At 54.6% G+C, this 15160-nt stretch overlaps 1 protein-coding gene across 1 annotated transcript; it reads left to right on the top strand.

Annotated features, from left to right (window-relative positions):
• Positions 1 to 4691: 4691 nt before the first annotated feature.
• Positions 4692 to 9805, top strand: LOC119091928 (translation initiation factor IF-2). Its single transcript, XM_037214856.1, has 2 exons — positions 4692 to 5440; positions 8755 to 9805. The coding sequence occupies exons 1-2, from the start codon at positions 4864 to 4866 to the stop codon at positions 8910 to 8912; spliced, it is 735 nt and encodes a 244-aa protein (XP_037070751.1). The 5' UTR covers positions 4692 to 4863; the 3' UTR covers positions 8913 to 9805.
• The last annotated feature ends 5355 nt before the right edge of the window (positions 9806 to 15160 follow it).

Here is a 15160-nt window from a genome sequence, read left to right as displayed (position 1 = left end):
ATAGAGTGTTGCTTTACACCCAAAGTCGGCAATTCTGGAACACTGCTTCGGCTATTGTTTCGAGAAAGGCATGTTGCCAAAATATTAACCTAACTATATTTCTATTCTCCTGGTTTTTGCGAGGAATAAGGCCAATATTAGTGTCTTATCTGGCGCCTTTAAAATCAAGCAATTGTGTACTTGCGCGCAGTCTTGCCAAATGTGACCGACGTCTACCCCCAGATCTTTGTGTCCTTGTCGGTGCTTTTATATCAATCACTGCAAACGTAAATCGATTGAAGTCCATCGATTTCAGTTGCATTCGAAGCATGTCAAGAAGGTTCTCTTCTGCGTGACACTCTTTAGAATTGTTGCCGGACGTGTACGCAGTACGACACGTTTGCTGTTTACAACTTAAGAAATGTCGTGACGATAACTGCGCATGCAGACACAAGGGCTTGTTGTTTGCAGGTACTCGACGTGCTTCTGACAATGGTATCTGCAGTCGGTCTTGGGCAAATTGGCTTCTGAGTTATTGAGTCAGATGAGCCATTTCCGTCTAACTTTGATCGAGTTGCGGAAAAAGATTCAGCGCGTCAGGCAAGGATTTTTCGTGATGCACGGAAAGATCGCTAAAAAGTCATCGCTGCATATACGATTGCTGCTCTGAGGCTAAGGCACCAAGACCAACAGGGATCATAGACCAACAGGGACCAACAGGGAGGAACCTGAGGGATCATGGGTTCCGCGCGAGGCCAGCAAAACGACTCAAGTCAGCAATATAGGATCCTCAGGGCAATCGAGAAGAACCCAAGACCAGCCTGTTGGGCCCCCGAGCGACCGGTAATGCCCGGCGGGCTGACACACAGTACCCCGACCAGAGGGCAGGGCCCTCTGAGGAAAGGAAAATGATCGAAGACCAATATGATGAATCAATACCCCTGTGCGATCAAGGGTGCCCGTACAGGGTGAAGGACATGACCGCGATAGACGTGAAGATTCCTCTGCAAACAAGATCAAAGGGAAAGAGCCTTCGTTCAAAGAACGGGGCCCCTGAGCAGCTCAGCACCTTACCTTATATGAGCCTCACTAACAGCACAAGGCCTTCCGAGCAAGTGGACAGAATCCAACACCAATGTGAAGAGCCCTTGAGGAACTGTGTGTACCCTGGTATATGGGGCCCCGGGAAAAAGCGTATAAGGCCTTTGGGGCGAATGGGAAGAATCCGTGGTGGAAAACCTGATCGAGCAAGAGTGCCCGGGCATGTGAGAAAGTAGTGTCCGAAAAGCAGCGTAGGGCCCTGCGATGAAATGCAAAGATATCAGAGGGCAGCGTGGCTGGCTCCGTAGTGATCCGATTGACCCGGCAAGTGGACATAAAAGGCCCGAGCAACAGCGTAAGGCCTCCTCCTTAATCAGCGAAGAATTAACTTTGTCTGCTCATGGGCTATTCAATTTCGCTTGCAACTGTTCTTGGTCGTCTGTAGCCCAAAAACGTTCAACTGTGTGCTGTTTTGTGTCCGTAAACTGCATCCGTTCGACCGGTCGTGGGCCCTTTAGGAGCCTATGGGTCCCCTCAGGGCCAAGGGGGCACGATCCCGTGCCCCCCCCCCCCCCTGTATCCGTCACCGGCCTGAGCAGCTTAATAGATGGAGCTGTGCTAAGAACCACCCCTGAACCAACCATCCTAAGAACCAACCTTTGAAGGCCATCCCTTAAACTAAGAATTACCCAAGACATAACATGGAGGGTCCGCGAATGATGGAACGTGCCCAAGCAGGTTAACAGATAGGACTTGCTACAAGAGCATGGGTCACACAAAGAGCCACAAGGACCCATCGAGATTACCCCTTCCTAGGTTTCTCTTCCATCACTGAACTAATCTTACCACCTGACCTACCTGAATTTTGCTACAAATGTGATCCTTGGACCTATGCATGAGGGTCTTCTATTCAAATAAGAAATACCAACGACGCAATGTAGATGGACCCCGAACGATCGGGTACGCCGGAGCAGGTTTACGGACAGGGCCCCCGAAAAGAGCGTAGAGCCCTCCATTGAAATAGAAAGCGCCGAAGACCCAATGCAGAGGCCTATCTCCCCCTCCCTCCCCCGAACGATTGAATGTGCCCGTGCAAGCTTTCAGATAGGCCCCCCAACAAGAGAGTAGGACCCTGCATTCAAATAAAACGTACACAATACCCAGTGCGGAGAGCCGTCGAAAGATCGGCTGCACTCGAGCAGCCTACCAGATGGCCCCTGGCAGAAGCGTTGGACCCTACATTTAAATACCCAATGCGCAGGGCCTCCAAACAATCCAGTGTGCCCGAGCAGGTTGGAAGATAGGGTTCCACAAGTATGTAGGGCCCTGCATTGAAATGGAGAGTACCCAAGCCCCAATTTGGAAGAGCCGGAACGACCGAGTGAGCCCGAGCCGGTTAAGATAAATGTGGAAGGCCCATGAGCATATCACGAGTGTGTCGATAGGTTATTCTAGACCAACGTGAAACGCCCCTGAGTAACCGAGAATACCCCGACAAGTTAACATATAGGGCCGCCGACCATAGAGTACAGAACCTTTCACGCAAGTGGAACGAATCCGTGAAAGGTTCCTCCTTGACAAGAGCGCTCCGGCACGGTAGCAGGAAAAGCCCAGCAACAGCCCAGGACCTTACGGGCAAATGCAAAGAAAAATAAGTGCATCGTGGGAGGCTCCTTAACGGTTGCACTGACTTTGCAAGTGAGCATGTAGGTCCCTCGGAAACAGCATAGGGCATCTGTACAGCGTAATGAGCCCTTTGATATCCCAATCACGACACCCTTTACCAGTGAAGAATAGTTTTGTCTTCTCCTGTTCGGCTTACGACTGTCTTTGGACGTCTGGAACTACAAAAATTCAACTTTGAGCCCCCTTGGCCTTATAGGGTCTTTTCGAGGCCCCCAGGGGAAGCGGTCATGACCCCGTGCCTCCCCGTTCTGGATCCGCCCCTGACGTGACGTCATGTAGAATTCATGGCGTCCGGGCCGCTGCCAACAAAAAAGGTGCAGAAACCACGGGGTATGTGTCATGCGGGACATCGACGGCTTGAATTCTTTGTCGTCCGGGTTGCTGCGTTGACACCCTTCACCGGTTGGAATAGCAAGCGATGATCAAACAAGCCGCCAGTCAATTTTCCAGCAACCCGCGCCAAACATCGCCTAACTGTAGGCAACTGAATATCAGATTTTTTGACATCAGAAATTTGGGTGTACCTTGTAAGATCGCTGATCTATCCTAAGTCAAAATCAGGTCATGGATTCAGCGAAGACGATTTCTAAAGAATCGTTTCTGGTGCAACAGCGGAGTGTTGTACGAAACCATACATATCTGAGGAAGTCTCTTAAGAAACACAACAGATGAATGCATAATTTGCATTGACCTAGGGTCAGAAATAACGGTCAGAACTGGGTCAAAACCAGCCTATTTTAATACTCAAGAGCTTGCTGGGTACGGTAGTTTCTGCTACTCATTTCAAATTTATTGATTGTAGGAGCCGCATGATAATCGTTCATAGATTTATTAAAGATTAGGATAGGTCACTCACCTAAAATGATTCAGGTTAACATTTCATTTTTAGCAACATCCTGCCAAGCGTAATCTTTGACGCTTTTTTATTGCAAAACTCAAAGCAGTCTTATTTGTTTTGGTCACCATAACCTCCGACAGGTCAAACAAGGTCACTGACCTAAAGTGAGCATCAGTGATCTTTTGCTTAGAACATGTATCTAAATTCAGGGGCACTTTGGACACCTATGTCGAGTTTAGCCTTGTTTGACCTTCTTTGACCCGGATGTCATGGCCCAGTAAACCCAAAGTTTGACTCAAATGAGTTCACGTTCAGGCCAACACACCCTATAAATTTGGTGTCTTTAGCTCTTTAAGTTTCTGAGATCTGAGGAGGTCAAACTGATCCCTCACCAGAGCGAAGGGTATCTAACCAATCACCCGGGCACGTGTTAATGTATGCAAACAATGATGTAAGTAATCCTTTTTAATTACATAATCAGTATTTCATAGGACAAACAAAAGGCATCTCGTAGCTCCATTCGCTTCGGTTTGGTATTATCTGCGTGGTGAATACCTTCCCTCTGCTTTCAGCTCGCCCGTCCACACCAGAGGACACCTTGATGTTTTGTAGCGATCCGGTGCGGAAATAATTCACCATCATCGAGGTGAAATCCAGTCAGCAGGTCATCGACTGAAGGGGAGCGGGGGCACGTAAATGGTTCCGTCTTGTTCCATAACTAAGTTGTTATCACAACCTTTCAAACCCAGAATTTTTCAGTGGAAAATGTGGAGAAATCCCGTCCCTGCCAATACAATTTTGCAAAGCCGATGACTCGCATTCTACTCCACACAGTGCACCCACTAAGACGGTTGGCAATCGGGTGTGCTGCTCACGAGTGTTTCTGGCTCTACTCTCCTCGCGTACGCACGGATATCGGTTTCTGACATTCCCACCGACCGCTCCTGCAGGCATGACGCAATCAATGCTCACGAGAAAACTCACTATCAGTCATACGCGTCGCGCCGCAGCTGGCAGGCCAAGCTGCCTGGACGCTGATTGGTTGCTGTCCCAGCCGCGAGCGCCCTGATTGGCGGAGGCGGCCGGACGCGGGAACTCGGCCAGTGGACCTCATCAGCGGGCGTTCCCGACAGTAGTACTCGGAAAGCGGCGGCGTGGAGGTCGTTGGAAGAGGGCGTACGGCCGCGGCTCAGCGTTCTCGCGCCGCTGCGGCAAGTGAGAGTGGGCTAGGCGACCGAGCTAAGCCCAGTCAGCTGTCGCAGGGTCCTGCCCACGGGCCTCTGACCGGCGCGTGTGTGTGAAGCGGCGACCTGGCGCCGATGCTGTGCCCGCCGGGCATGGGCGGCAATGTGGCGGCGGCCGACGGTGACCTGTGGCGGATGGCGCCGGCCCTGGCGCGCCAGACGCGCCGCTGCCGACTGGCCGCGTTTGGGGGCACGCCGGCGCGTCGCTGTCTCTCCGAGCCGGCCGACAGCCAGCTGCTGAACCAGTTCGTCAAGGAGGAGCACGCCGCGTGTCGCGCCGCCGACCGCAGTCGCTACAACTTCGACTTCGACCTGATGCTGCCGCTGGAGGGTGGTCACTTCGTGTGGGAGCGGGTGGGGCCGGCGGGCGCGGCACGGCCGCGGCCCGAGCCTGTGCCTAGGCCCAGCTCGCCGACCCCGACCGCGCCCAGCCCGGCCGTGTTCGGCGCCGAGCCGGCCGAGCTGCGGTTCGCCGCCGACGTTGTGCGGCCTAGGGTGGGCGCGCCGCGGGCGCCGTCCGAGATCATCCCGCGGAGGAGGTCGGACGCCGGCGGCGTGCCCTCGTTGGAGGAGGCGCCGCGCCACGCCGAGCAGGCCTGGTCACCGGCCGCGCTACACTCCGAAGCCGCCGTGCAACAGACTGCCATTACAGGTGAGCGTGGCGGACGGGTACAGCAGTCCAGCTAGTGGCGAGCATGTCGCGATTCGTCATCACCCGTGGCGTGTTTTGAACGCGGCCTTCAGCCCCGCATCCGATCTGTCATCCCGATGTAAACTCCAGCCCGCCTCCCGTCCACTGACGCACCATGTCACCTTCCCCCCTCCTCCCTCCCTTCCCTTGAGTTGTAAATGCTGGATGCCAGGTCAGGCGTGCAGCCAGTATATCCGCGTTCTGCTGTCGCATGCGATCTCTCCTGTTCCGAGCCAGCAGAGCCAGAGCCGGCCAGCAGACCGCCTGTTCCCAGCAGGCTGTCCCGGCTGGCTCTGCCCGCAGTTAAAAACAGGCGTCGTGGCCTGTAGGTCATAACGGGACCGCATGGCGCCAGATTTCCAGGAGCCATGAGTAATGGGGGCACGGTGACATAGGCCTTCGCAAGAAATTAATGGTCATTTTTATCATGTTTTGAGGCCACATCTGTGCGGGTTGACTTCAGGGCACGCTGGCCATTTGGGTATTAGCACACAGTTAGGTATAATGTTGAAGCGTATTTGGGGAATTCTATTATTCTTCACAGCAGGCGGCCCGTCCCACCGCCGATGTGACCTGCCATAATGCTTCTGAAATTCAGCTTTGAACACAGAGACGCTTTAGTGTGAGGTTATAACCCAAATATCTGCTGTGTTAATCCTCTCAGCAGTTTTTAGTGAAGCTTATCCTGCTTTGATTGGTGTAACGTTACGAACACGTGGATAATTGTGATAGTGAAGGCACATAATGTTTTGCGTCACGCAAATCCTTCGTTCCGACAATTGTCTCGAATAGCTTTTGTCGACAAGGCGGATCTCTTTCTGAACGTATGCTGCTTAGCTGTGGCCCTTTAGAGGAAGATTGTAAAGCAACGAGCCTTTTGTGACATCTTGATGTGTATTGTGGGCGGCTGTTTTAATATTATTTGGTTGGTATTGATCTTTCCCATTTCAACCCGCGTTTCCAATATCCCGCATCTAGCCGCGTCTACTTTAATTGCACAGATCTATCCAGCTGTACATCCACATGCCTCGAGTCCAGATCAGAGCGTGCCATCACCGCGCATGGACGGCCAGTGGTTTCCCCAGACACTGCATGGCTCGGCGTTATGACGACACCACGTGGACGGGACTGGACCAAATGATGTGAAAAGGCGTGACGGCCTCCAGCGGTGGCCGTCTGCGGTATACCGGGACGATCCCCGAGCTGGGGCCGTCTGAGACCTGCCGGCCGCTGGCGCTGTGGCGTTCCGGGCGCTCGCCTCCCGAGGCGACCAGACCGGCAGACAGACTCGGGCAGACCCAGACTCGGGCAGACCGCCCGAGGCGTGCGAGCTCAGACTCGGCCAGACTCAGACTCGGGCAGACCGCCCGAGGCGTGCGAGCTCAGGAGGGCGTGTTACGGCGGCCGCCGTGGCCGCCACCCCGCCTCCGACGGTGGCCGGCCCGGATCGCTCACATAAACACGGCCGGCCGCACTCGGCCCAGGCGGGGCGGCCGCCGCGCGGCCAGCTGGCCGCGCCGTGACGTCACGGTCACGTGATGTGGCGCGTAACACGGTGGCAGCGCGGCAGGCCGGTCAGCAGGGGGCGGGGGGGGGGGGGGGGGAGCTGGGCCGCCTCGTCGGCATGCGATGATGCAATGGTGCTGCCGCTTGACTCGCCCCGAAACGTAACACAGTGACGTACATTCACACTGGACTGTGGTCATCCGATATGGGAACGGGGAGGAGATGAGCGAGGTGACCCGCTGTGAAGTACAGTGGAATCACAGTCGCTGACTGTCGGCTCAGATTTAGCCCTGTGCTCCATGTTGCGGTAGAAGCACAGTAAGCGCTTTCGACGCGCTTCCGTGATTTACACGGGAATAAGGAACGCATCAATTCCGAACTGCACTTCCCTGTGTCCGAAGCGTAAAACCTGTGTTACGCTTCGGCACGGTTTTCACGTGAACGAAAACCCGACGGGCATAGCGCGCTGGTGTGACAGGGTGGGGAGGGGGGAGGGGGGGGGGGGGGCTCGCGACAGTGAAAGCAGTGAATTTTATATCTCTTTAGGTCCAGTCCTTTTTAATTTTTGCTCTTGCAATGACGCTAAAAGTCGAGCAGTAAGCAAGGAGCACGTTATTGTGTTACTGTATGCAGTCAACTAGCCATGCTCTCTACAGCCTGCATTTGTGGCCCATTTTTATATGTCAGAGAGTGAGCCATGTCTTCCAGGCAGTGTGCGACGGTTGCCACTCGTCTGTATCTCAGCTGTTCAGCCGTCTTTGGTCATTACCCAACCATACCGCAGATGGTCAAATATGTGTCATCTGCGTCCTCACTGTCGAACCTTGGAGCAAGGTGGCTAGGAATACTTCAAAAGTCACACGTTTACCTGTTTGCGGTCTGTCTGCCTGCGAAGCCTGAGCAGCACGTGACCTTTTCCTCCCTGTAAACATTGTCTGCGGCTGTCACGTGCGCCGGGGCTACGACCGTGGAGCGGCCGTCGTCTACGGCCGCTCCACGAAATCAGCTGACTTCTTCAGAGGAAACTTCGCCTGGCCTGCGAGACAACTAGGTCAGGGGTGCCACAGCTGGGACCAAAGCAAAACACGGAGGAAACTGATCCGACTGGGCGGCGGCGCCGCCGGCCGCTGCCACCGCTCGGGCGGGCCCGAGGCGCCAGGTGGGGCGGCCGGGCTGCCCCACGGCCGGGCGGCCGGCCTGTCATCGCGCCCGTGCGGGTCCGGTTTCCCAGGGCAGCGGTAAAAAAGGTCGGAGTGGCCTTCACGACTCGCGGACGGGCGCCACCACGCGCCGCCAGCCACAGCCGGCGCTGAGGCGGGCTCTGTTTATTTACTTGTTTATTTGCATACCAGCGAGGCCGACCAACACTGTTTGGATCGGCAGGAATTTTGGTGCCTGCTTACATCCCGCACTGCGCTGTGCTTGCAGATGGCTATTGATGGCTGGTGGCTATTTATGTGCCCCAATGTTGAACAACGTTCCGGAGATCTGCTGGGGCGCGGTTCAGACTGAGAGTACGGATGCTGCTCTTCAAGGTCCAAAAATTAATGCACAACACGCACCGGCACTGCACGTCGCGTTGAGAAAACTGCTACATCGTATTCCGCACACTCAGAGGTGCCGTTCATATCTACGGATACAATTATTCTGCGCCTTGGCCACTATCGCAAGAACGCCGCGTGCGCTCACCGGCGCACGCGGCGGAGTGGCAGATGGGTGGACGGACAGCTATGACCACCAGCTGACCGACGCCGTGTGGCCTGTTTCAGACTTTCTGCGGAGCCGGAAGCGTCCGTCGGCCTTCTCGCCGTGCGAAGGCCGCAGCGCCAAGCTGTCCAGCGCTCGGGAGCGGTCAGGGGCCGCGGAAGCGCGGCTGCCCGCCGCCGACGGAGCGGCTGGGACGGAGCGGCCGTCGCCGCTGGCTTAGTCGGCCCGGCCGCGGAGCGCCAGGTCCGGACAGCGCACCGGTCCGAGTCGTCAGGGCCGGTCTAGCCCCGACGGCGACCCTGGCGTCGGTCCATCTCACCCAGCGGTGATCGGCGTCGACCGAACGGTGTCACACTGACACCGACAGGATTCTCGTTGGCTCCACCGTGTTGATCCGGTTTGGACAGGCGGCGGAATGGTCCCAGTGGAAGCCGAGCGGGGCTGGAAGGCGAGCCTCGCGAGCGATCTCAGCAGTCGCCGCTGCTGACCTCGTGATACCGTGTCGTTGGCTCCGCGGTGGCCGCACCTGGCTGTTTGTCGTCGAGCTTCGGCGAGGTCAGAGGTCAGGGATCGTGACCCCGACCGTGGGACGTAGCCCGCGGTCAGACATGTGATACCGGTGCCTTTCTCTGCGACTGGGCAGCGCAGGTGACTATGTGCATGCCGAGGCTAGGCGCCAGTGACGCGGCTTGCGCTCGGCGTCCAGTGGCGTCAGAGCAGAGCTGCCGCGACAGTGGGGTAAGGCTGGACCCGTGTGCCGGCTTGTATAGGGGCCCTGTCATGTTCTGTTTGTGACCGATGCCTGCGCCTTAACGTAGAGGGGTCGGCCGGAGCCTGCGGAGGACCCCGCGCGCAGCCTTGGCCAGATTGTAACGCCCAGAGATCTCGTACCAGCGACGTACCAACGACCGCACCGGTCCCAACCCGACCGGACACCAGGCTACAAACCCGGACGATCTCGCGTCAACAGCTGTACTCTGCCTGTGCCGTCTTTCGGGAGCCCCGCCGACGGTGCGGGCGCCGGCCCATGTCTGTGATGACGAGCTATTGTTTTGATAGCGTTTTGCTGGTTTTGACTTCGTATGATGTTTTTCAGGCGAAATAAAATGTGAAGCAAGCATAATTGATTTATAAGTGGGTTGGTGCTGATAGGTATGCCAATCTATCACAGCAGTAACGCAGGATCGTCGAACACGCTTATCTTCAATTCAAAGGGTCTCCTTTTTCGTATCGCACCGTTAAACACGGTTGCCTTTGGAATAAAGCAGGCGTCGTCAACACATATCCATGAAAGACGGCTACCAGCGAGACGCATCTGCACCGAGCGAATAACTCAAATGCGCAACCGTCACCCACCGTCATCCAATGCTGTTCATCCGGCTGGGAGGTTACGGGCGATTCCGCGCTGAGCATCCGATCTATATCAAGCCGCTACATCAAGCGGCGCTTCGCGGAGCATCCGATATATATCAAGCCACTACATCAAGCGGCGCTTTGCAGAGTGTCCGATCTATATCAAGCCGCCACATCACAGCGCTTCGCAGAGTATCCGGCTCAAAAAGCGGCCCGTTTTCCTGCGCACGTCGGGCACCGGCCGGCACATCGCTCCATTCCCGGTCCTGCACGGCGTCGCCCCAGCCCGGATCGGCCCCTGGGAGGTCGGAGGAGATAACTCCCCGCTGGCAGGGCCCTGGCACCATCTCCCAAGCCATTCAGAGCCAACGGCCGCTCTGCGGGCGCCATCACCCTTTAAATTCAAACGGTTCTCGGGGCTGGGGCTGGCCGGCCTGGCCGCTCGCCGTAATGCGTGCGTGGATGGCAGGCTCGCCGGACCGCCAGGCATTGGACAGGCGGGGAGGCGAGATCAGTTGGAAAAGGCAAGAGAGAGAGGAGGAGGAGGAGGAGAGAGATCGACAGACAGACAGAGAGAGAGAGAGAGAGAGAGAGAGAGAGAGAGAGAGGGGGGGGCGAGAGAGAGGAGAGAGGACGCAGCTTGTCCACCTGTTTCAACCCTAGCCGTGACCTCTCTTGAAGAAAGCACGAGAAAGTGCTAGGAGGCGCGAATAACCTCAATAGTTTACCACCGTGCGGGTGATGATGGTCGAAATACGCGTCGCATGCACCCGGTTCGTCGCCAAGGAAAGTTATGGAAGTGACACAGGGAAAAGTAAAAGGCTTCGGCGACATGGTAATACTGAGGCAGACGAGAGCAGACACCACGCAACTGGTGCCAGCAGGGGCAGTATAAGTCTAGAGGGCGGCCGAGGTCACTGCCGTGTTCATCCAACTACTTCACGAACTGCTCACGGTAGAACGGCCCAGTCATTGGCTTTAGGAAGCATGCATGCTAGTCCAGCATAAAAACTTTATCAAAAATCAAATCTCAATCAATGGCCTTCACAGCCTGCTCATCATACCCTGGTATTGATAATGGGTAGTTGTGGGAGTGGGATGTTCCCGGCTGGAGACCTCCAATTGACGAAGGCTGTAATTATCGATAATTGAATTCGGGTACTTCGGCTGGCTCTTTTTATAGAGAAATTGATCGAGCACGCTGCTTTCCGCCAGAAACAGTCGTAAAAACTCTTCATGAATACTCGATGAGACGATTCGGGCGGCCGACAGATACGGGAGGACAGCAGACGTTATTTGGGTGGCAGGCAGACGCGGGGAGGACGGCAGTTTTTCGAGCGGCAGGCAGGTACGGGGAGGACGGCATGAGTTCTTCGGGCGGCAGGCAGATACGGGGAAGGACGGCAGGAGTTCTTAGTGCGGCAGGCAGATACGGGGAGAACGGCAGGAGTTCTCTGAGAGGCGTGGATTTAGGGAAGAGCTGGACTATGAGGTGCGGCTGACACCGCAGACATAAGACCTCGCACACGTCTGGCGGATAGCTCGTTGACACGATTATGCCTGCATGGTCGCCTCGGACTGGGAGTGAGCCGACGCCGTTTAAAGTCGCCATTGTTCAGCCCGTGGTTGTGTTTGCCAGAGGCCTAGGGGGGGGGGGGGGGCGCCCACGGGGACCTATCGAAAATATGTTCTCATTAAGCAGGTGCCACCATTTTCGCACTGCCTGCTTGTCGATGCAGCAGATACGTGATCATCGAGTAACTTCCAAATGCAGTGGTAAGAGATTACCATGCGAGCTCAAACGGCGGTGCTGCAACATCTTCACAGGTTTATCTGCCGGCCACAGGTGCCTCATCTGGAGCTTTTTGCTTCACTTTTAGGATATGCTCTCCAGTGCACTTAGCAACGAAACATGCATACGTTTTATGGAAGGTCGTGTCTAATAAAGGAGATAAGGATTTTTGAAAGAAAACGAATGTATGTATTTAAAGACGGTATCGAAATATCTACTCTCAGAAAACGATTAGGAGCCGTGCCACAACATCACACCACTGCCTCTGATTCACCGACAGAATCACGTGCAACTCGCGCGTGCTTACGAAGACTTTCGTGACGCAACACACATCTACACGCGAAAAATATAAAATTGTCCAATCAGTCTGCACCATAGAAGGGCACGGCTGGCCCGTGCCGAACCGACCCGTCCACGACAGACGCCACTCGACAGGCGGGCGGTTAGCCTGCAGCGACAGGCTCTGGCGAACAGTACGAGCTGCAGACTTTTACCGCCGTGGTGAGCGCCGCTGCGGTCACCGGTGGCCGGACTGACCAGTTCTTCACCACCGCAGAAAAACGGGGGCCGTGCTGGGCCCGGTTGTACGAGAGGGCACTCAGTACGCACGACCAGTTGGTACGCTGGCGGTGCTTATCTTTGCCATCGATGGAGCGTCGCAGTTTTTGTCGCCAGTTGTACGCATTTGAACCTCGTGGAAAGCGACGCACAAGCATCTTACTCGGCCTGTGATCCAAAAATGTTTCAATAACCGTGCAGCTTTCATGGATTGCGTATATCATATATGTATATATATATATATATATATATATATATATATATATATATATATATATATATACAGCAAGATTCAAGGCTCTGTCTCTATCTTAATAAAAGCCAAGCGCGGTGATATCTTTCAATTACACAGCCATATGAATGTACCTGTACCATTCATTAAGTAGCAAACATATTCATTTGTATCCACCGGCGCACCGCTGAATTCGCCTTTTCATCAGATGAGCATTGTTTCCATTGCATATGTTCTCTAACCGTCGTGAACAAGTAGCAGTCGCCAGGAGCCGGGTCAGGTATGTACGGAGGATGCTGGCAGCTCGGTCAAAACTAGATGATGTGAGGCAATAGTTGTGGGTATGCTTGAATGCGGCTGGGCGCTGTGCGGCAGGATTGTCTTACAGGCACCGATGTCATTTACATACTTCCGGGGACCCTGAGCCCTCCAATTCTGGCTTGAGCCCAACAATGCTCCTCTGAGCTCCCCCCCCCCCATACATATGCAAAGAGGACATGTTAAGGAAAATAAATGCGGAGCTGTTACCTTAACTTTTGGGACACTTTGTAGAGAGTGTCTAAGAACATCGCAAGTAAAATCATATTAATTTTACACCAATTTGTATGCTTAAGATGCCTAAACTTTTTGTCATTCTCACTATTCCGTATGTCAAGCCAGTCTGCAAGCGTTTGACGAAATTTTCAAATGACGGCACCTGGGTTTGGCTACGAACAATTTATTGCAACGTGCGTGCAACGTGCAGCTTTTAAAAGCACTGGGTGGTCCAGTTAAAAGCTGACGCATGTTTTCCCCAACAGTGGCAAGCGCATTCACGGCAGTGTACGGTGTCTTTGTCGAATATTTGTGGCTATGGTGGTCATATAAGCGACAGCGGCAGTCATCAGCAATTTCTGATTAAGATTTGCTTAGATGTTTCTCTCTGTGCATTGCACCGCACTGTCATCTTTTCAAAAAAGACAGCTCACATTAAGCTCCAATGGGAATTCATTCCTCAGCGGGAAAACAATTTTGAATCCAAGAACTGTAATTTCTTATTCAAATGTTAACACTGAGGACACAAATTCAAGTGATCGAAATCTGGGGAGAAATCAGGTTATGGGGTCAGGTCAGGCCAACCTATTCGGCTGACCCCCACCCCCTTCAACCCAGTTTAAAAGCTTACACTCCTGCACACGGGAGTGTAATGGAGTGTACCTCCTTTTTTGCCAATACCATTTTCAGTTCTCTTAGAGACTTCATGTAGACCTCGGAATGCGGAATCCCTTTTCCAAGAAACCGACAGGCAATTCATTGGCAAGCCTCCCTGTTGAAGCTTAAGATCTAAACTTGTTCGGCTATGGGAAACCTTTGTGGTGGTATCCGATGGACTGCATATTGTGTTCGTGGGCATACCAGTGCATCCATGCTTCATAACCGGGCACAGTCCTCGTCCAGCAATCATCACCTTTGCTAACCACGTGACCCAAGACCTCTCGGGGAAAACCGGACCCCTTCGGCTTGCACCTTCTCAGTCACCTTGCATGGCATCCAGCTGGCGCAAACGTAACGACCTTGAAGAACATCGACGTTGTAAATACTTCCCAACCCTACCACGCTGTGTTTTGTTTGATGTGACAATGTGATATGTGATGTGATAATATCCACGAGTCCGTTTGTCGACAAGTTTGTCGGCGGTTTGTTGCCGTCACGGACCGTCACTGACGGCCGTTCGTCCCGGGCCGTCACTGACCGTCGTTCGTCACGGGCCTTCACTGACCGCCGTTCGTCACGGGCCTGCATTGACTGCCGTTCGTCCAGGCCTCACTGACCGTCGTTCGTCACGGCCTTCACTGACCGCTGTTCGTCACGGGCCTGCATTGACTGCCGTTCGTCCGGGCCTCACTGACCGCCGTTCGTCACGGGCCTTCACTGACTGTCGTTTGTTCGTCACGGGCCTGCATTGGCTGCCGTTCGTCCGGGGCTCACTGACCGCCGTTCGTCCGGGGCTCACTGACCGCCGTTCGTCACGGCCTTCACTGACCGCCGTTCGTCCGGGGCTCACTGACCGCCGTTCGTCCGGGGCTCACTGACCGCCGTTCGTCGGGGAGACTTGTGCTCCCAGCATCATCAGCACTCAGCCTTTCGTCCAACGTCTCAGAGTACTCACGCCAGCACCTTGATCGCCAAAAGCCGCTTGCAGTCTTCGATCGATATCAACCGGGGCAGCATGCTCAGCAGTAAGATATAGATCAGAGACGCTGCTTGGTCCGCACAACCACGACGGCCGGGTTTGTCGCGACGTTGGTCGTGATCGCGCGAGACTCGTGCACCTTTTCCCGCGCTATCCACGTGGCAAGAATTGCTTGATACCGCTTTCCACAAGGCTCGGAAGGATACCACATTTAACAAAGCAGAACCGATTCTGTCATAATGTCATAAACTGTTGCCAAAATTCAGCCCTCGCCGTTAACTACACGCGGACTGAGAGGTGTCGATGTGACCTCCCTGCCGTTTCCAAAATAATAACGAAAGGGCTTAGCGAAAAACTCCA

This window comes from Pollicipes pollicipes, unplaced genomic scaffold (assembly GCF_011947565.3).
Source record: "Pollicipes pollicipes isolate AB1234 unplaced genomic scaffold, Ppol_2.1 Scaffold_3447;HRSCAF=4054_pilon_pilon_pilon, whole genome shotgun sequence".
Classification (NCBI taxonomy): domain Eukaryota; kingdom Metazoa; phylum Arthropoda; class Thecostraca; order Pollicipedomorpha; family Pollicipedidae; genus Pollicipes; species Pollicipes pollicipes.
The sequence above is the reverse complement of the archived record's forward strand: the minus strand, read 5'-3'. Positions and strand labels throughout refer to the sequence as shown.

What these genes read in the sequence shown, in the direction of transcription:
- LOC119091928 (XM_037214856.1), top strand. Translation starts at nt 4,864, where the DNA reads ATGCTGTGCCCGCCGGGCATGGGCGGCAATGTGGCGGCGGCCGACGGT. An exon ending in GCAACAGACTGCCATTACAG is followed by an intron (nt 5,441 to 8,754) that starts GTGAGCGTGGCG and finishes GGCCTGTTTCAG; the next exon opens with ACTTTCTGCGGAGCCGGAAG.